Source organism: Engystomops pustulosus, chromosome 6, assembly GCF_040894005.1.
Source record: "Engystomops pustulosus chromosome 6, aEngPut4.maternal, whole genome shotgun sequence".
Taxonomy (NCBI): Eukaryota; Metazoa; Chordata; class Amphibia; order Anura; family Leptodactylidae; genus Engystomops; species Engystomops pustulosus.
In genome coordinates, this window is record NC_092416.1 from 126,264,122 (window position 1) to 126,284,479 (window position 20,358).

General features: G+C 43.2%; 3 protein-coding genes and 1 long non-coding RNA gene across 13 annotated transcripts in view; 2 read left to right on the top strand and 2 right to left on the bottom strand.

Annotated features, from left to right (window-relative positions):
- Positions 1–6,670, top strand: part of DIDO1 (death inducer-obliterator 1) — a 40,144-nt gene extending 33,474 nt beyond the window's left edge. For all 5 annotated transcript variants that reach the window (XM_072110936.1, XM_072110935.1, XM_072110938.1 and 2 more), the window contains 4 exons: positions 1,009–1,159; positions 1,252–1,341; positions 1,482–1,677; positions 2,627–6,670. In XM_072110936.1, the coding sequence (XP_071967037.1) occupies positions 1,009–1,159; positions 1,252–1,341; positions 1,482–1,677; positions 2,627–5,853 (3,664 nt within the window). In that variant the 3' untranslated portion in view covers positions 5,854–6,670. The remainder of the gene's footprint in view (positions 1–1,008; positions 1,160–1,251; positions 1,342–1,481; positions 1,678–2,626) is intronic.
- On the bottom strand, positions 6,434–11,554 carry LOC140064244 (uncharacterized). Of its 5 annotated transcripts, none has more exons than XR_011847735.1 (3): positions 11,362–11,554; positions 6,770–6,893; positions 6,434–6,550 (listed from the first exon to the last, which is right to left on the bottom strand). It is a non-coding gene; the product is annotated as an uncharacterized lncRNA (long non-coding RNA). The 5 variants fall into 5 exon arrangements; XR_011847733.1 differs by having other exon boundaries at positions 6,438–6,550; positions 6,766–6,893; positions 11,391–11,554; XR_011847732.1 differs by having other exon boundaries at positions 6,438–6,550; positions 6,766–6,893.
- Positions 11,371–19,380, top strand: TCFL5 (transcription factor like 5). 2 transcript variants are annotated; one of them, XM_072110942.1, is made up of 7 exons: positions 11,371–11,679; positions 11,980–12,668; positions 14,473–14,644; positions 14,715–14,892; positions 15,678–15,897; positions 16,012–16,153; positions 17,881–19,380. In XM_072110942.1, the coding sequence occupies exons 1-7, from the start codon at positions 11,650–11,652 to the stop codon at positions 18,001–18,003; spliced, it is 1,554 nt and encodes a 517-aa protein (XP_071967043.1). In that variant the 5' UTR covers positions 11,371–11,649; the 3' UTR covers positions 18,004–19,380. The 2 variants fall into 2 exon arrangements, with proteins under 2 accessions (XP_071967043.1, XP_071967044.1); XM_072110943.1 differs by having other exon boundaries at positions 11,372–11,679; positions 14,473–14,542.
- COL9A3 (collagen type IX alpha 3 chain) overlaps positions 18,453–20,358 on the bottom strand; it is a 46,630-nt gene continuing 44,724 nt past the window's right edge. Inside the window, exon 32 of the mRNA XM_072110941.1 lies at positions 18,453–20,263. Within this exon, the coding sequence (XP_071967042.1) occupies positions 20,082–20,263 (182 nt within the window). The 3' untranslated portion in view covers positions 18,453–20,081. The remainder of the gene's footprint in view (positions 20,264–20,358) is intronic.

Genomic DNA, 20,358 nt, shown 5'->3' on the forward strand with positions numbered 1-20,358 from the left:
TTTTGCTTAGATACTGCAAAGAGATGGTATCTATAATGGAAATTTTCTGTTATGGAAGCAAATATTGGGAATGACGCGCATCCCAGTGCCTGCACTCTTCTTGTATATTTTCTCAGAATGACCCACAATATTGAAGTCATCTGGATTTTCCCACATTCTTTTTGAGATTACCTTATATCTGGCCTATATACAGATTAGACGTATAATACTGTTACTATAGTCCGAGCTTGAGCACTAACACATACACGCTTTCTTCAGGAGCAGGATACATTCATTTAGAGCAGTTTTCGTAGCACTATCCCTAAGGATTTAGGATTGGACATCTGGCATCTCATGATCAAGTGTTTGCACAGGAACCACAGATCCGTTCTTAGAGCTGCAGTAACCCAGTTCAGCCACAACAAACTCAATGTCCACATAATAGAACTGCTTCCGAATACGTTCTCTGGGGTAACGCCTGATTGTGGGGGTACAAAGTGTTATGCCCCACTAATCTGATATTCATGGAAATGTTAGATCATAAATATGCATCACAGAAAAACCATATTGTGCTAAAGACACATTTAGAGTTTACATTGCTTTTTTTTGTTCAGGTTTTTGTTTAATCCAAAGCTAGGAGAAGATTTCAAAGGAACGTGAAACCCCCACTAATGGATTTATCCTTCCTGTGGAATTTACTCCTGGCATTGTTAATTTTTGCTGTGGATACGGATTACACATTTCTACAATAGTTAACGTTATTAGCTGTATTTACAGTACTAACGTGTGTGTTCCTATCCTTAAATGGATTTTACTACTTGTAAGTGCCTTATGGCCTGCACATTTTAAAAGGAATATTGGCTACTCCACATCTCCTTTACAGTGGATTGGATAGAACACACACACATCTAAGAGCAAATGCAATGTATCTAGATGTAAATTAGGAGATGGTGTTCATCTAGTGTGTAGGCTTTTGGTGGATTGTGTGTGGTTACCTTCTGACCTCTTTGCATGGCTCTGTCTTTGCAGTTTATCAGATATCCGGTCACAACAAGAAGACACGTCCCTTTTCCTCTCTCGCCTGAGTCCCATATGGAAGGGATTTATAAACATGCAGTCTGTGGCTAAGTTTGTCACCAAAGCATTCCCTGTCTCTGGCTCTGTTGAGTATCTGAACGAGGTCAGTGTTGAGTCTTTTAATATAAAATGGACTTAAGTAATCCAGGTCAGTCCAAGAATCATTTAACAGACTTATATTTATGCTTCATGTAGGATTTACCGGACACCATCCACATTGGTGGTAGAATTTCTCCAAAAACTGTGTGGGATTACGTGGGCAAACTAAAATCCTCTCTGTCAAAGGTAGGTATGCTGTTTTATGAATCGATTTCTAATTACATGAAACTTGTGTAATACATCGAATTTTAACAGTATTTTATGTTTCCTTTGAATAATGAGTTGTTTTTTTAATCACATTTTATTTTTATGTTCTTGATTTCCAGGAACTGTCCTTGATCCGTTTTCACCCAGCCACAGAAGAGGAAGAGGTGGCATACATCTCTCTCTACTCGTACTTCAGCAGCCGTGGACGTTTTGGGGTTGTCGCCAACAACAACCGACACATTAAGGACCTTTATCTCATCCCACTAAGTGCAAAGGACCCAATTCCATCAAAACTTTTGCCCTTTGATGGACCAGGTAAGATGCTTGTACTTAAAGAAATCCCTTTTAGCCACATGTTGTGATTTAAACAAAAGGGTTAGGTAAGTATTGAACATAGGTGCAGAGTATAAGATCAACATATGACCAGGAATGCACTGCTGTTTGATGTCGTTTATTTTAATAAATAAAATTTTTATAAAACTTTGTCATTGTCTGGTTAACTTCAGGAATCAACATTCCATCCACTTGCAGAATGTAAAAGTTAAATGCATCACATAAACAAATAGCAAAGACACGGATGCCTGTAACAAGCGTCTTCACAGGCTCAGTGCAAGAATCCTTTCTACACCAGAGCGATTTTGGATGTTGTTGAACTCCTTTTATCCGAGCAAATCTACCTGCAAGAAGACAAATATGAGAAATTGCAGTCAGAAAATAAAAAACTGTTAAATTCAAGCACATATCACATCATCACCTAACTGCTGTGTTATACTATGAGATCTTCTTAAACAAGCAGACTTCTAAGTAAATCATTTGTAGCCGCAGGATATGTCAGACTTGAACTGTGGGATATGCTTTATACAATAGTGTTTACAAGGGAAGAACTTAATTTATACACAAGGGCAGTATGCATATACAATTGCCTGGGTTCCTCTAGTTACCTTGAGTAGATACATTTATCTACCTTTTATGCATAAGAAAATCCCCCCTGTTGGTTAAGTAGCATAAGCCTGGCCACCTATGCTGTAACGGAGACTGCGCACCTGAAGATGACATGATCAACGTGAAACTAGAACGGCAAACAAACTTCATAAACTCAACAGTTGTCGGGCCACTGGATATGCTGAATCCTAATAATTACGTTAAGAGTGCCTAAAGAGTAGTCTAAAAATAAAATGCATGTTAGATTCCTTTGTGCCTTATTAAATAGGTGTTTTGGAAAATGCGTGTTATAAAAAATTTTTTTCTTTTTATTGGTTTGTAGGCCTTGAATCAACACGTCCAAACTTAATCCTGGGATTGGTCATTTGTCAGAGAAACAAGCGACCAGCTTCAAGTGAATCGGATAAAGTAGAAGAAAAAAGAACAAAAGTTCCAAACCAAGAAGAGACTGAGGTTTTGAATACTGCAAAAACAACTGCCCCAGCTCAAGCTGAAAAAAGGCCCCAGAAATACCAACCCTACCCAAGTGATCCAATTCAAAGTACTACACCACCAGGATCTCCTCCTCCTCTTGCAGAATCTGTTGCAAAGGTGACCACCTCTACTCTTTCTTTGCCATCTTCAAAAATTGATACCATTACTCCAGCCAACACTGCACGCAGCTCTTCCCCACCAGCTGAACAATCTGTACCAACATCCACGACTGCCACTCCTCTGGAGCACATTTTGAAGACACTTTTTGGAAAAGCAAATGATAAGAAAGCTGAAACCTCTAACTCTCCTGCTGTATCTGCTGTTACATCCACCACCACTACTACTGCTGCCCAGCCTGTAGTGGAAAGGGGGTTTGTGGACCCCATTGTACAGCAGTTTGGTCAGCTGACAAAAGAAAAAGCTTTAGAAGAGGAGGATAACGATAGACCTTATGATCCGGAAGAAGAATACGATCCAGAAAAGGCCTTTGATACTTCAGTTGCTGATGACAATAATGAAATGCCCTATGAACCAGAGCAGCCTTGTGAAAATTTATATGATGATGAGGCCTATGATCCAGAGGATGAAACTATCTTGGAGGAAGCAAAAGTTCCAGTAGAAGATTTGCCTAATAAGATGACTAATGCAAGTAAAATCAATCCTGGGGAAGTTGGCACAGAGTTTTTGAGCAATGCCCCTGATTCTTCCACGCTTTTCGAACAACAAAAAATGTTGGAAGAACTTAACAAGCAAATAGAAGAGCAAAAAAGACAATTAGAAGAACAGGAAGAAGCTTTGCGGCAGCAAAGAGCAGCTGTTGGTGTGTCTATGGCTCATTTCTCAGTCTCTGATGCGTTAATGTCACCTCCACCAAAATCCTCTATAGCAAAGAGTGAATTCTTCCAACGAGAGTCTAGCTCAACTAAAACAGCTATGAATGCAACTTCAGAACAACTTCTAACTACTTCTCGAGATCCAAGACAAGCCAGGGATCCTCGACAAGCTGCAACAAAGAGAATGCATTCAGATATTGTAGAAGATACCCGCAAACCATTGGCTAGTGAAAAAGAACATGGACCATTTTCCCCTGAACCTAATATGTCTATCCCTGTACTAATGCCATTTTCCAGCACAGAGGAGACTAAGCCCTTAGTTAGTATAGACATTACTAAGCAAACTATTGAACCCGAACTTGATAAAGTTGAGAACAATCTTAAGCTAGAGGATGTACCTTGGAGTAACTTACAAAATAAAGCTCTTACATCTGAAAGTTCAATAGGCATAACAAAACCTCCACGCAAAGTTCTTTTACCAACACCTGAAGGTATACCACCACTAACAAAAGCCACCCCATTTACTAGTAGCAACACAATGCATTTTCCTTCTGCTCAAGAGCCAGACTGGGTCATGGAATCAAAGAATTTTGACAGTCATTTTCCTCAAGAAAGTGATGCTGATCACTTTGAATCCCCAAGGGAAATCTTTGCACAACACAAAAACCAAGCAGCCTCCTTCCAAGAGAATGATGATCGGCATCTGCCTCTATCTAATATTTCTTTATTGGGAATAACGCAGCGTGACCCTCCACCTCTCTTTGGTGATCAAAGACTGCCAGCTCCTACGTTTTCTGAAGACAGCCTTCCCCTTAACTTAGAAGGATTTGGTGGTCATCAACAAAAGCTTGAGCAGAAAGGACTTGGTTCGAATATGCCAGAACAATTTGGTCATCAGACTCAAACCCCTTTTAGTGAGCGAGTACCTCTTAATACATTTCCCACTCAAAAGGTAAATTCACCTCCTAGATTTGACAGGCAAAACAGTCCTCATTTAGAAGATACGCGATTTGATGGAACAAGTAAGCCACATTTAAGATTTGATGGACCACCCAGATATGATGGCCCCCAAAGATTTGATGCTCCTGGAGGGACCACTGCATCTCCATTTATGGGAGGACAAACCCAACAATTTAATATTGATGCTCCTATAAGACCTAGAGGTGCTCAAATTCAGCCATCTTTTAGAGGGCCTGTACCCTCACACTTTCCATCACGTGGGCAATATCCAAATGAATATGAAGACTTGCGTGGCTCAAGTAACTATCCTGCACCAAGGGGCCCTTCACCTCATCTGTTAGATGATCCCAAAAGCAATTCACCATCTTTATTTCCCAATCAGCGAGTTTCTGTTCCTGTCCCATATAGTGGACAACGTGGTCCAGCACCTTCCAGATTTTCGGATCCACCTGAACAAATGAGACCCCGACCACTGCTTGAACTTCCTCCTATTCCCCCTCCACACAGAATTGGTCTAGATTCCCATCAGGATTTTACAGAACATAGGCAGGACCCAGATCACTGGGGATCAAACAGCTTCAGGCAAAACAAAGACCATCGCAGTCAAGGTTTTGAGGGAAGACCTAGAAACTTTGATTTACCTAATGAGCCAGAACCATCTGAACATGCATCAAATCAAGGCTTTGATGAGAGACGAAGAGAAAGAGAAAATGATGTACAATGGGACAGAGACCGTGGTAGAAACTGGAACAGAGAGAGAAACTTTGAGAGAAACCGAGATTATGATCGACCAAGAACAAGAGAGTCAAATCGAGACTGGGAGAAAAACAGAGATGGAGACAAAGAGCTGGAGAAAAGGGAGTGGGAAAGAAACAGGGATAGAGAACGAAACAGAGATCGTGACAGGGACAGAGGAAGAGACAGAGATAGAGATCGGGATAGAGATAATGACCGAGATAAAGACAGAGAAAGGGAAAGAGAGCGAGACAGAGAAAGAGACAGGGACAGACATAGAGACCGTGAAAGAGATTCATATAGACGAAGAGAACGATCAAGAAGTAGAGACAGGGATAGGTCTCGTAGTAGGGATCGTGATAGGGAGAGGGACAGAGACCGTGAACGAGAAAGAGATCGCGACAGAGCAAGAGATCGGGACCGAGATAGAGGACGAGATCGCACGGTTCGCAGCAAAAGCAGTGAGAACAAAGACTCTAAATCTGAGAGGTCGAAAGACTCTTACAAAAGCACGACTCAAGAGCCCACAACTTCAAGTCACACGTGATGAACTTTCTAAAGGAATGAAACTGTAATGTGTGTGTATATATATATGTGTGTGTATATAATTATATATAATTGAGTTTTATATATGTGTATCAGTCCCTCAAATGAGAGGTGGTCATACACACTGGGCTACAGATATCTGAAAAATCGCATGTACTTCGTCTCACTGTCCCTTCTCAAGTGAAAACTTTCTCCGCCTCTTCTTTCCACTCACTTTAGACAGTTTAGGTGATAATCATCACTGTATTGTTTGTACCTGTATCATTACTGTACTGTTTGTACTATTCTTAATCAGTTTATATGTGAGGGCCTCTAGATATTTGTACAAACTTTATAAATGAGGTTTATAGTATCCTATACAGAGACGCCAGGACATTACCCTCATTCCTCTATTACAATAAAATATTTAGTAACATAAAGAGAAAAAAAATCCAGGAATTAAATTAGTTGTTTAATTTAGAGATTTGCATTGAAATGCAAGATTAAATCTTGTGCTGCTATTATAGAGAAAAATCTTGGATTGACCTTCTCCATAGAATTCCCACTAGTCCTTTTCGCCCTTTTCCTCTAGTAACTGACGGTTTGGTGAAATGAGCCTGTTCCTGTGAAGGCCACACGATCAGAAGGTTTCCATTGTATTGCACATGCATTCTTCAGGTCATGATCTTCATTCAGGAATGGAAGGGAAATATTGATCACTTGTTTGTGTAAAAAAAAAAAAAAAAAAAGCATTTTTATATGGCAGAACATCACTGTACATTACAAATGTAAATGTTAATTTTGTAAGTAGAATAAATATCTACTATGGTTAATTTTCATTCATTGATTTTACATATTCTGTCTTACGGGAAAAAAAAGGTTGATTTCAATTCTCTTCCAACATTCGATGCATAGCAGTTAGTTGATGTTTTACCTACGTGAAGTTTTGGCGTCTTTATACAGACAATAAACATGATATCTCCTCTTCAACATGTAAAAGGAAAGAATTGTGGGGGTGAGATGTTAAGCAGCGATTTCCACCAGTACCTGGATCAAAGGCCCCTGTAATTTAAAAAAAAAAAACTCTTTAAACTTGTGTGCCTGGAGCAGTGTGCGGTGTCTGAACCAGCTTGTGTCTGCTCGAATAAAAATTAGGTTGTCGATTTCCACAGACACCTGCTCCATATGGAGGGGTCTTAGCTGATAACCCTTTTCCATACAGGGTTAATGATAACTTCTACCGTGCACTAGTGTTCAGCTCTGTAACCCGGTGACTGGACTACCTGGACATGTCCTGCACAACAATTGAAGGCCCTTTACTGTATATCATCTGGCATTATAGGGGTGGGCAAAAGCAGGAAGTTTAGTTGCTCTAAATGGCAGATCATCTGCTGCTGGGGGGAAGGGGCTTCTGTAATGTAAACAGGACCCTCACACGTCGCATTTAAAAACTCATTGGAATAGCTGAAGAGTGATTTGCCTAATTGAACAGCTGTTAACATGTGTGTTTACAAAACAGTCGTTAACGCAATATTACACATGCGTTAGCGCAAGCATTAACATTCGCATTTTGTTAACGCAAATGTTAACAACTTTTTATTCAGGCAAATCACTCTTCAGCTATTGTTAAACGCGACGTGTGACCGCACCCTTAAAAACTATTTTTATCCAGAACGAGGCCATTAGAAGATAAAGGCAGAACAGATCCTGTTTCAGTGGACAGACACCAGGGTGTAAGTGTACTTGGTGTACAATGCTTCATCCATGTGGTAGATTCCCTTTAGAATCTGTTCTTTTAATGGAGCACCAGGCAATGTTATTTTATATGACCTGTACCGACTATATAATGTGTCCCTTATCTGCAGGTCAGAGGAGAACAGGCTGATTGATCGGGATCCACCTGCATGAGAATGAGATCCTAGCAGTGTGGAGAATGGGAGTCCTGCTCTCACTGATCAGTGAGGATCTGCCTGCATGAGAATGGGATCCTAGCAGAATGGAGAATGGGAGTCCTGCTCTCATTGACTGATCGTGATCCGCCTGCAGGAGAATGGGAGTCCTGCTCTCACTGATCAGTGAGGATCTGCCTGCATGAGAATGGGAGTCCTGCTCTCACTGATCAGTGAGGATCTGCCCGCATGAGAATGGGAGTCCTGCTCTCACTGATCAGTGAGGATCTGCCTGCATGAGAATGGGATCCTAGCAGTATGCAGAATGGGAGTCCTGCACTCACTTACTGATCGGGATCCGCCTGCAGGAGAATGGGAGTCCTGTTCTCACTGATCAGTGAGGATCTGCCCGCATGAGAATGGGATCCTAGCAAAGTGATGGCAAACCTTTTAGCGGCCCAAACTGCAACCCAAAACCCCCCCTTATTTATTGTGAGGTGCCAACCAAAAATTAAAGCTTGGCCTCCTGAGGACAAGATGGAAAATTTACATCATTTTAGCTTCTTGCCAGTGTCCCTCTGTACACAGAGAATCATGGGGGCAGCAGGAGGACCTCCAAAGATAATTCATCCCTATCTACTCATTCTCCCTATTCCTACAAACCCAAGTAGTGAAGTATCACTTAAATATATGACTGAAAGCAGCATCTTTTAAGTTGCTTGGAACTGCAGGAACATTCTTTGAGTCCTGTCTGGTGCGCTTGGGTGATGGCACGGGTTCCCACAGAAAGGGCTGTGAGTGCCTCCTCTGGCACCCGTGCCATAGGTTCGCCACCACTGTCCTAGCAGTATGGAGAATGGGAGTCCTGCTCTCACGGACTGATCGGGATCTGCCTGCAGGAGAATGAGATCATAGCAGTATGGAGAATGGGAGTCCTGCTCTCACTGACTGATCAGGATCTGCCTGCAGGAGAATGGGATCCTAGCAGTATGGAGAATGGGAGTCCTGCTCTCACTGATTGGTGAGGATCTGCCTGCAGGAGAATGGGATCCTAGCAGTATGGAGAATGGGAGTCCTGCTCTCACTGATTGGTGAGGATCTGCCTGCATGAGAATGAGATCCTAGCAGTATGGAGAATGGGAGTCCTGCTCTCACGGGCTGATCGGGATCTGCCTGCATGAGAATGAGATCCTAGCAGTGTGGAGAATGGGAGTCCTGCTCTCACTGATTGATCGGGTTCTGCCTGCATGAGAATGGGATCCTAGCAGTGTGGAGAATGGGAGTCCTGCTCTCACTGATTGATCGGGATCTGCCTGCATGAGAATGAGATCCTAGCAGTATGGAGAATGGGAGTCCTGCTCTCACTGATTGATCGGGTTCTGCCTGCATGAGAATGGGATCCTAGCAGTGTGGAGAATGGGAGTCCTGCTCTCACGGGCTGATCGGGATCTGCCTGCAGGAGAATGGGAGTCCTGCTCTCACTGATTGATCGGGATCTGCCTGCAGGAGAATGGGATCCTAGCAGTATGGAGAATGGGAGTCCTGCTCTCACTGATTGGTGAGGATCTGCCTGCATGAGAATGAGATCCTAGCAGTATGGAGAATGGGAGTCCTGCTCTCACGGGCTGATCGGGATCTGCCTGCAGGAGAATGGGATCCTAGCAGTATGGAGAATGGGAGTCCTGCTCTCACTGATCAGTTGAGGATCTGCCTGTATGAGAATGGGATCCTAGCAGTGTGGAGAATGGGAGTCCTGCTCTCACTGACTGATCGGGATCTGCCTGCATGAGAATGGGATCCTAGCAGTGTGGAGAATGGGAGTCCTGCTCTCACTGACTGATCGGGATCTGCCTGCAGGAGAATGGGATCCTAACAGTATGGAGAATGGGAGTCCTGCTCTCACTGATCAGTTGAGGATCTGCCTGTATGAGAATGGGATCCTAGCAGTGTGGAGAATGGGAGTCCTGCTCTCACTGACTGATCAGGATCTGCCTGCATGAGAATGGGATCCTAGCAGTGTGGAGAATGGGAGTCCTGCTCTCACTGACTGATCGGGATCTGCCTGCAGGAGAATGGGATCCTAACAGTATGGAGAATGGGAGTCCTGCTCTCACTGATCAGTTGAGGATCTGCCTGCATGAGAATGAGATCCTAGCAGTATGGAGAATGGGAGTCCTGCTCTCACTGACTGATCGGGATCTGCCTGCAGGAGAATGGGATCCTAGCAGTATGGAGAATGGGAGTCCTGCTCTCACTGATTGGTGAGGATCTGCCTGCATGAGAATGAGATCCTAGCAGTATGGAGAATGGGAGTCCTGCTCTCACTGATTGATCGGGATCTGCCTGCAGGAGAATGGGATCCTAACAGTATGGAGAATGGGAGTCCTGCTCTCACTGATTGGTGAGGATCTGCCTGCATGAGAATGAGATCCTAGCAGTATGGAGAATGGGAGTCCTGCTCTCACTGACTGATCGGGATCTGCCTGCAGGAGAATGGGATCCTAGCAGTATGGAGAATGGGAGTCCTGCTCTCACTGATTGGTGAGGATCTGCCTGCATGAGAATGAGATCCTAGCAGTATGGAGAATGGGAGTCCTGCTCTCACTGATTGATCGGGATCTGCCTGCAGGAGAATGGGATCCTAACAGTATGGAGAATGGGAGTCCTGCTCTCACTGATTGGTGAGGATCTGCCTGCATGAGAATGAGATCCTAGCAGTATGGAGAATGGGAGTCCTGCTCTCACTGACTGATCGGGATCTGCCTGCAGGAGAATGGGATCCTAGCAGTATGGAGAATGGGAGTCCTGCTCTCACTGATTGGTGAGGATCTGCCTGCATGAGAATGAGATCCTAGCAGTATGGAGAATGGGAGTCCTGCTCTCACTGATCAGTTGAGGATCTGCCTGCATGAGAATGAGATCCTAGCAGTATGGAGAATGGGAGTCCTGCTCTCACTGATTGATCGGGATCTGCCTGCATGAGAATGGGATCCTAGCAGTGTGGAGAATGGGAGTCCTGCTCTCACGGACTGATCGGGATCTGCCTGCAGGAGAATGGGATCCTAACAGTATGGAGAATGGGAGTCCTGCTCTCACTGATCAGTTGAGGATCTGCCTGCATGAGAATGAGATCCTAGCAGTATGGAGAATGGGAGTCCTGCTCTCACTGACTGATCGGGATCTGCCTGCAGGAGAATGAGATCCTAGCAGTATGGAGAATGGGAGTCCTGCTCTCACTGATTGGTGAGGATCTGCCTGCATGAGAATGGGATCCTAGCACTATGGAGAATGGGAGTCCTGCTCTCACTGATTGATACCTGTGTCCTGTGGCCCCATTCATTATTATGAACCCAGGCTCCTCCTGCAGCACCATCAATTAGTGATCATGGGACTCGCAATCTCTGGATTACTGGGGGCGCATTATGTAGGACTGGCGGCTGCACTAGAAGGGGTCTCTCTAGTATGTATGCACATGCTCCGGGTGACTGCTGTATACGGACACCGCCCTGCAGCCGGGTGTCAGTCAGCAGTTGGAGGGGAGTCTAACAGGCCGCCCGCACTACAGCCCACCAACAACATGGCGACGCCCCGCACCGACCACGTACGCGGGCGAATCACGTGAAGAGACGTCAAACACGTACGGTAAGTCTCCGGGCAGACGTTGTCCTACCCGTGTCACGTTGCTCCATGATTGTCACTACCCCACGCTCCTCCGTAACATGCAGTGAGCAGTAAAGCTGCGATACACCCACTTCTCCAAATCGCCCTACACTGAGACATAGGAGAGGGGCGGCTAGGAGTAGGCGGGGTTTAGTTGTGGTTACCGCCCTCATACGATGACGCATAGGGAGACGGTTGAGAGCCGTTCAGCTGCTGCAACGCCCCCACGGATCCCTGCTGTTAGTTACGCGCAGTAGCTGTACTATTATATGTCCTCCACTTTCCAGCCCCGACCTCCTGTAAGACGGCGCTCATGCCATTCCTACTTAGATTATAGGGTGTTTTGTGTAGATCGACTTATTTACTACATAATTTGCTTGCTTCTTGTTGTCTTTTGCCATCTTAGACCTTTTCACTCCATGTTTTGCATGTCTCCGTGCTGCTCTCCCTGGTATATGTAAACCTTGTTTCACCTTTGTATACTGTTGCTAATACTAGTCATCTCTTCTAGTATTACAGCTCATTGGCAGGTTATTGTTTTTTGCAGTGTTGGTGACAAGGGAATATTACATTTATGGTCATTTTGATGCAATTTTCAGGCTGCCTTGAGTATGTTTGAGCCAACTGAAGGACATCCTATAACTTCTAGCTGTCCCACCGGATCTTCAGACTCTTTCATCTGCACCAGTGATGACATGGTTAATGAGCAGGTCACGAATTATAGTGCCACTGACTTAAATGTGGTTGAACTGACTGAGATTGAATACACCCAACTGCAGCAACTGCTCTGTTCACACAGCAGTGAGGCGGCTCAGGAGACAAGGATGAGCGCGCCTTATTTCTTCCCATGTGATCATTTTTCCAGTGTTCCTCAGGATCAGTCTAATCATCACACAACCAGCAGCTGCGAGGGACAAAACGTCCCCCCAGGCGTGTGCCAGTCTGTAGTGTGCACTGATGGGAACATAGTGCGTGCTAACCAAGTTATAGGACATGGGGACTTTCCCGAACTGAGGATGATGCTGCTTAGTGAATTCAGTTTACCTTCCACTAATGGTAAAAAACCCCTGGGTAACATTCGTGTGGGCTCCTCAGGGGCAGGGCTCACGCAGGTGAAACCAGTCAGTAATGTCATTGGGCTTAATAAGGAAAATGAGAATTTAGATCACACGACTGAACCCAGAACAAAGTCTACGGTCCGTGTTCGTTTAGAGGACAGATTTAACAGTTTGCAGACAGATGTACCCAGGTGTACAGAGATGGTGGAGACCGCTGTAACAGCAAACAAGTGTGTATTCTATCATTTCTTTCTTATAGTTTAATTGTGATTATTTCTCAGTTTGGCTCAAATTGGTATCACCACTAGTGTTATCCAACCCCTAGACGGCTGAGATATGGGATGCTGTACTCTGAGGTCCAAAAGACACCTACCTCAGCTACCAATGGATATGTTGTAGAACAATTGGGTCCAGTGACCAATTTTACGATACAGAACCAGACACATGTTTCTTTTGAGGGAATTAAATTCTCTGGGCCTAACATCATTGCTGGAAACCAGATTTCCTATAACCAGGAACCAGCATCCGGTGCCCTGATAGACTAACCGTAGTGTACAGCCAAATTGTCATTCAATAAGCTCTATAACACCACAGGAGCCCTGCAAGGGACGTTAGTTTTTCTGTGTGATTGGCCCAGCTATGATCAGGGACAGCAGAATAAGTAAATCTGTCTACCAGAAGAAAAACCCTGAATGACTGGAATGTTATAGAACAGAGGGAGCTTAGCGGATTGTGTAAAGGTAGTATGGTATAAAGCAGGGGGAGCAGAGCAGATTGTCAAAGTGTCCCATCTGCAAGGAGGTGAGCAAATTGTACATAGTGTCCTTTCTGTAGATAACATGGTATAGAGCAGGAGGAGCTGATCAGATTGATAAATAATTTTGGAGGAACATATTACAAAGAAGTAGAAATTCTTCGATTGTGCTTTTACTTATTCTGCTCCAGTAGGTGGACATTGATAGGAAAACCCTTGACAGTTCATCCACAAAAGGACATCACTCAAAGCTTTGATTGGTTGTGTAATGTGTTCCCCATTCACATCAAAGGAAGAGCCAAAGTAGCCAAGCAGCCAGGACTATTTTGGTGATCACAACAACTTAAATGGAAAGAAGTTCTGACCACAGCTCCATTCAAGCTGTTCTTGAAGATGTAGCTATCAATGCCAAATATGGGAGAATCCCTTTAAGTAGACCACTTGCTGGACTACTCCTTAGCTCAGAACAAGCTGATGTTTCAGTGACTATAATACTAGCTTTAGTGCACATTTTGCCACTTATCCTCTCCTCATCCTAAACTCCTGCTCTTCCTGTGCTTCCTGTAGATTACACGTGATGATTTGCCTGTCATCAGAGACCTTATTTTCACTAAAGACAGTTTGCAGAAGCCCATTCCAAATATGCCTTTCTGCCTTCTCTCAGCATTTGCATTACAATATAATTGTGTGCTATAACTTACCTTGCATCCTGGGAGAATCCTCTGAGTAGTTCCAGGGGTTGGGATTTGGTTTGGATACATTTCAAAATAAACATGCATCCAAACCAAGCCCAACTCCTGGGACTACGCAGAGGATTCTCCCAGGATGCAAGGTAAGTTATAGCACACAATTATATTGTAATGCAAATACTTAGAGAAGGCAGAAAGGCATATTTGCACTGCAGGTGTAATAAGCTTCTGTAACCTGGCTTTACTGAAAATGAGGTCCCTGGTGACAGGTTCCCCTTAATTTTTAACATTTTTAATTTGTCCTAAGGACATGTGGGACTTGTGGCATGGGTTGTGGCCTAATCTCTGTCAATGACTTAGCAAGGGCTGTGTCCCAATGTTTTATACCTTGCTATTAACCATGGAACTTGTTCTACAGACTTATAGGACAGGTTTTTTTTTCAATGTTTTTAACATTACATGTAATTTATGAATGACATAAGTACACATGTGTAGGTGGCTGGACATCTTAGAATGGATGTTCAGTGCTTACTTCCTTGATATATAAATGACTAATCCACTAAACTCTGCTTCTCTATTTTTTCATTACAGTTTGGTGAGCCTTATCCATCCCCCTTTACAGATCCTAGGATCACAACAGCCGAGCAAGTGCACCCCCCTGGTAAATACTAAAGCTGCTTCAGCTTCACTTCAGTTGGTATATTCTGGCATCAACCTGCAGAACAGGACTGCTGCTGGAAACGCTGATCTGTCCCTTCCACAGGTGATATTCAGTCCTGGGGGCAGGTGTCATGGGAAGTGGAAGCTTACTTCATGTTTTTCTCATTTTTCAGACCAGTTCCTCTCTGAATTGCGGAGCAACTTGCCCCCTGCTGGAGGCAGCAAAGAACCAGGAGATCTCTCTGTCCCAAAGCTTTTCTTCCTGTTATCAGCAGGGCCCTAAATCAGCAAAGCAGAACCTTCTGCCCAGTGATAAACTGTTGTCTGAAGACATCTTCATTAAAGTGGAAGGTGAGATTTCTCTGCGATAGACCATTATGACCCATTGTAATCGGTGGCGATTGGTGGTGCATCTACAACTAGACAGATAATCCTTTCCTGGTTGTGCAACTCCACTACTACTAAAGCTTTACTCACCGCTCATTTTCTTTCCTAAGCCCCTTCAGTTTCAGCATATAACTTTGGCCCTGTAGTAGAAATTTTGGGATAGTATTATTCACTGTGGAAACATTGACACACATAAAATAAAGAGGCAAAGATAAAAATGGACGGAAAATGAAAATTTTTTGTCTGAATAATTGTTCACTCCCTTAGCTGCTAACACTGCAGTTCATTAGAGAAGAGAACCGGACCCATTCTGACCAATTATTAGCCCAAAGGGCAGGATCCTGCTAGCACCCCTTCCTTCATGTGTGCACTTAATTGGGAACATATTAACTTCCATAATTCTGGCCAAAAACTTAAGTTTCTGTTTTTGAATGGAATTATTCATTCTAGTTAGTTGAGAACATCATGCATAGCACTGTTTCTGGCCATAATATGACTTCTCTTCATTTTCTTGCAGCCATTTATCTCTAATTTGCAGTTCTCTCTGCTTTCATGTCATGTGACTCATTGGGCTTTAGAGTGTAACTCTTTTCATCAGAAAACCCAGGAGCATGTAAAGAGCTATGAGACACTTTTCTCTGCTAAGATATCACAGTGTTTCTTATGTTAACTTTTACTACCGAACTATGCAAACTTTATGGACCTTTTAATATTTCAGCAATTTTTATCACTCAAATGGTCCCTTACAGGTACGTCATATAAGCGATCAATAAAGAAGAGAAGCCGCAGCCACTTAAGACAAGCAAACACTGAAATGGAGAGGAGAGTACTTGGTGACATTAGAAACACTTGCCAAGGGACGCCATGGGCAGCTACAGCAGATCATACGGCGGAGCAGGTATCTGATGCCAGGCAGACTTGTATGTCCCAGCGCAGGGAGAGACACAATCGTATGGAGAGGGACCGCAGGTGAGAAGGATGCATATATTTTTAATAAAAGGAATTGTATTTTACAATGAGAGAGAGAGGCTTCATAGCTGGCTTGCTTTCTGAGGGGGCTAAAATATTTTCCTCTTTTCGCAGGCGCAGAATAAGAGTTTGCTGTGATGAGTTGAACAGTTTAGTTCCATTTTGCACTGTGGAGACTGATAAGGCGACAACGTTACAGTGGACGACAGCCTTCCTAAAATATATCCAGGAGAGACATGGGGACACCCTAAAGAAGGTCAGTCATCACTAGTGTTCGTTTCATGGCCCCTACTATGATAATGTCACTGGATATAGGATTTCTTTCTCCTTTTCAGAAATAAGCCCAAGCCCCTGCCCCATTTAGAGGAATAACTTGATCATATTAGTAAGATCATATGTGTAGAAAAGAGCATTATATAAAGTGGGGGCTGTAGAAGGTGTATAGAAATTGGGCGTTTTAGTTATATCTGACAGTACCTGGGGGCTTTAGAGGGTGTATACAAAGTAGGGGCTTTAAAGGGGTTATAGAAAGTGGGGGCTTTAAGGGGTTATAGAAAATGGGTGCTTTAATTGTGGTCGGACTCGGTTGTACCGATCCCAGAGATCGGGCTATTATCTATGATCCCTGGCTCTATCTCTGTGATAAAGAAAGGCTTTCTGAGACACTGCATTGCCGCCACTCGACAGATCATTCCCAGACTATGGAAGTCAAGCGTAAGTCCCTCAAGGGCCCAGTGGGCGGAAGCTTTAAACCATATCATGAGAATGGAGGAGATGAGAGCTGTGGAGGGTCTGGCGGACTCTCAGATGGAGAGATACACCAAGGTCTGGTCCCCATGGATCGACTTTCGCAGCTCGGCAGAATTTGCCACTTGGATAGAAGCAGGTGGTGGATGACATGGCCTGAGTTAGAAGTTTTTCCCTTTTCCCCTTACCATTCCCTCTTACCCGGTGTGTTTTCCCCTCCCCATCTACATCCCCTACTCCTCTGTATACCGTTATGTATTTTCCTACGGTTCCCCACGTCGTAAATGTTTAATGTGGTTCGAGTTGTTAACATTTGTTTAGTAACATAGTCTTTTTCTCCAGTTTTCCTTGCTCAATGCACTTAAGGAGACAACTTTCAACTAGGTATAATTATCGTTTTGAGAGGTGCGGAATGCATTTGTAATGTAAATGTAATACTGGACACGCCAAAGTTATGTGTGTATATGCCTTAAAAGCTTATATTCTGAAATTTTACTGTGATTCAATGACAAGTCTATGTATGTTGATACTAATTACTTTTAATAAAGTTTATTGAACAGAAAATGGGTGCTTTAGAGGGTGTATAGAAAGAAGATACTTTAGATGGTGTATAGAAAGACGGGGCTTCAGTTAACTCTGACAGTATCTGGGGGCTGTGGATTTGCACACCAGGGTGGCTGAGTGGGTAGAACTTCTGCCTTGCAGCGCTGGGGTCCTGGGTCCCACCCAGGTCAACATCTGCAAATAGTTTGAGAGGGTTTCCTCCGGTTTCCTCCCACACTCCAAAACATACTGATAGGTTGAATGTGAGCCCCATAGGCACAGGGACCAATTTGACATGCTTTGTGCAGCGCTGCGTAATCTGTGTGCGCTATGTAAATAAAGAATTATTATTATTATTACAGTGAGCACCAGTATCACAAGGTCACACTAGCCTTGTACATATTGACATAAGTTGTGTTTTAAGTACACATATAGCACCCTATATTTGTTTGAAGTTTGTCCATATTACTTTTATATGGTATTAGATAGTCGGTGGTCGGTGCTGATAGTGGAGGAGACTGAAGACTTGATATTTTGGACTTTACATGGACTGGCAGTGGATGGAGGGGGCTTGGTGGGCTTCTTTTGGTGTTTCTCATTGCTTTAAAATGGAAAATCTGTAAAAAAGAGTTTTTATAAACAGTTGTTTTTTATAGCATTGTTTTATTTTGATTGTTATTATGACACTTTCAGGAGTTTGAAACAGTTTTCTGTGGTAGAACAGGAAGGAGACTGAAAATCGTCAGGTCAGAAGGTCCAAGAACTGGCTCTGTCCAGGAGGCAGCAGGGAGCAGCTCACTCCAGAATATCAAGTAACAAGGAGCAGCATTTGTGAGCCAAGGTCAACAGTTATGGCCTCCATCGTGTGAGATTGAAGAATACTGGACATTTTATCAAATATTTATGTATTTTGGTTTGTGATCTATTATAGATTATCACATTATAGATTATTTGCCCAAAGAAAAAAAAACTAAACATCACATAACATGGAGATATCTGGAGATGCTGCCCTCTTTTATATCCTTTGATCCTTTTCTGGGTTATCTTCCCTCCTATGTGCACATTGGACCCTAATGGGCATAATTGTGATGCCTGTTACCTACTTTTGATGCACCATGAGAGACATATGTAACTATATTACATTGATAGTTACCCCCACAAAAGACATAACTGCCATTCAGGCTCTGGAAGCTGAGTGACAACCTCTCAATATCCATCACCTGTGAATAATTGCATACATAGAATATGACGCAAGCTCGGACATCTTCAAGGTAGTTTTTTTTATTTTATTTAAGGAAAAGATTTTGCATATGTTACAGAAGCAATTTATTTTTCTGTTATTATACAGTAGTTTCTTTAAAGTGAAAACAGTAAATCTCTTGCAGTGCACTGTGTAGAGGTACCACTAGTAGTTTTACTTGTTTGTAGGGGAGCCATAGGGGTCACAGACTGTATCTTACTATGCCAATAACTTGCATGTTTTAGTAATGGGGCCGATTACTAGTGGTCTTGCAGACTTATGGGAAACACAACTTCCAAGTCTAATGGTGTATTTACTGGGATGTAGACTGTACAATATTTTGCAGCACAGTCTCTAAGTTGCACTTTTACCTGTCTGCTGCTTCCTGCCTAAATTTCCTCTTTCTATACAGCTTTTCAACCTCATCCAGGGGGCTCAGCATTACCTTCCTGTAGTTGGTTTGGCATCTGTCCTTCATTAGGCAGAGTACAAACCCACCCACTGTCATTTGGAAATTCCATAAGGAAATATGGAGTTTTTTCTCTAAGCACCAAGATTTCTTGATTTATTTTGTTTATTGGACAGACATGTTAGGAAAGTTTGTAGAGAGCACAGTCTGTGCTTATCTTGGTCCACTTAATGTGGAACCACCAGGGGATAACTTTCACACCAAAACTTTTACCATAGAGTTTAATGCAATCCTCGGGACAGTGCTCTACAACTTGAGAAGAACGGCTGTGGTACCAGCTATGGATACTGTACACCTTCCCGCCAGAGACAGCTCTTCACATCTCAAAGTTCTGCCAAAAATATTGTTGAAAATAATTGTTGTGGTTGTATAAGTGTTTTTGAGTAGCAATTGTAGCAATATTTCATAAATAAACTAAGCCACCACTGGAACTGTGATGGATTTACTAAGTTATGTTAATAAATTCCAAATGTCTTGACCAGTTCTTTCCAGGTGGTGAAAGTGGCTTTATTCAGTCATTACATCAGATGAAGCAACAGGTTTTATTGTACATACAAGTCACCAAAATAAATACTAAATGTCTTCAAATTGCTGATATTCACAAAGTTTGCAGCCATTTATTTTGTCCAATACGTGAGGGCAGTGTGCTAAAACAGGACATCATATGCACATGACTTAAAAAACGGACTCTTTATTTTTACAACACATACAGTACTTGTCTAGGTCTTGGAGATGGGTTCATTACAACATGCCTCAGTCACACTGCAGGGGGTGGAGTAAGGTTCTCAAGAACCGCTTTGTCTCTTTTAGCATTTTCTATGTACACTTACCTCTAGCAAAACTAGACTGCAAGAGGGATGTCTTTTCTTGGTCTCAAAATATTGGGTGGACAGCTTGGAACCTGACAGATGAGCAGCGTGCCAAGGAAACATGGCCCAAAGGAAGGACGAGGAATGGGGGGAGTTCCAGAGAGGTAAGAAGGGGTAATAGTGAACTTAGAAAAAAAATAAATCATTGTCTAGAATAGTTTAATTCAGATGTTTTCTAGTTTTGTGGAGTCGATGCAGAACTCCTTTTTTGTTTTGGTGAAGGTCTACCTCCCTCAAGTTCTTCTACGGGAAGGTCTTCCATACAACGGACCGTTGTATAAAATAGACAGTTCCTTCTCTATATTTATTGCGGTCTTTATGACTTTTTGAAACCGGATTTTCCTGCAGAAACTGCACCTTGGCAAGCGGATGTGTCACATATTCCAGGAGTTCCTTGAGCTCCTACTGTACCAGCTCTTCCAGGCTCACCAGGATAACCAGGCTCACCATGGGCACCATCCCGCCCATCTCTGCTTGTTCCGGGTACTCCTTGTGGACCTGCGAATATAGCAAAAAACCTTGTGAAAAATCAACCCTCCATGTAAAACGTAAGAGAATTAGATTAAGGAGGTGAGCACATTAAATTTCCACCG

Coding starts and splice junctions, on each gene's coding strand:
- TCFL5 (XM_072110942.1), top strand. CDS start 11,650: ATGTCCTCCACTTTCCAGCCCCGACCTCCT. Junction 14,645..14,714: donor CTGATCTGTCCCTTCCACAG/GTGATATTCAGT, acceptor CTCATTTTTCAG/ACCAGTTCCTCTCTGAATTG. Junction 16,154..17,880: donor ATGGGGACACCCTAAAGAAG/GTCAGTCATCAC, acceptor TGACACTTTCAG/GAGTTTGAAACAGTTTTCTG.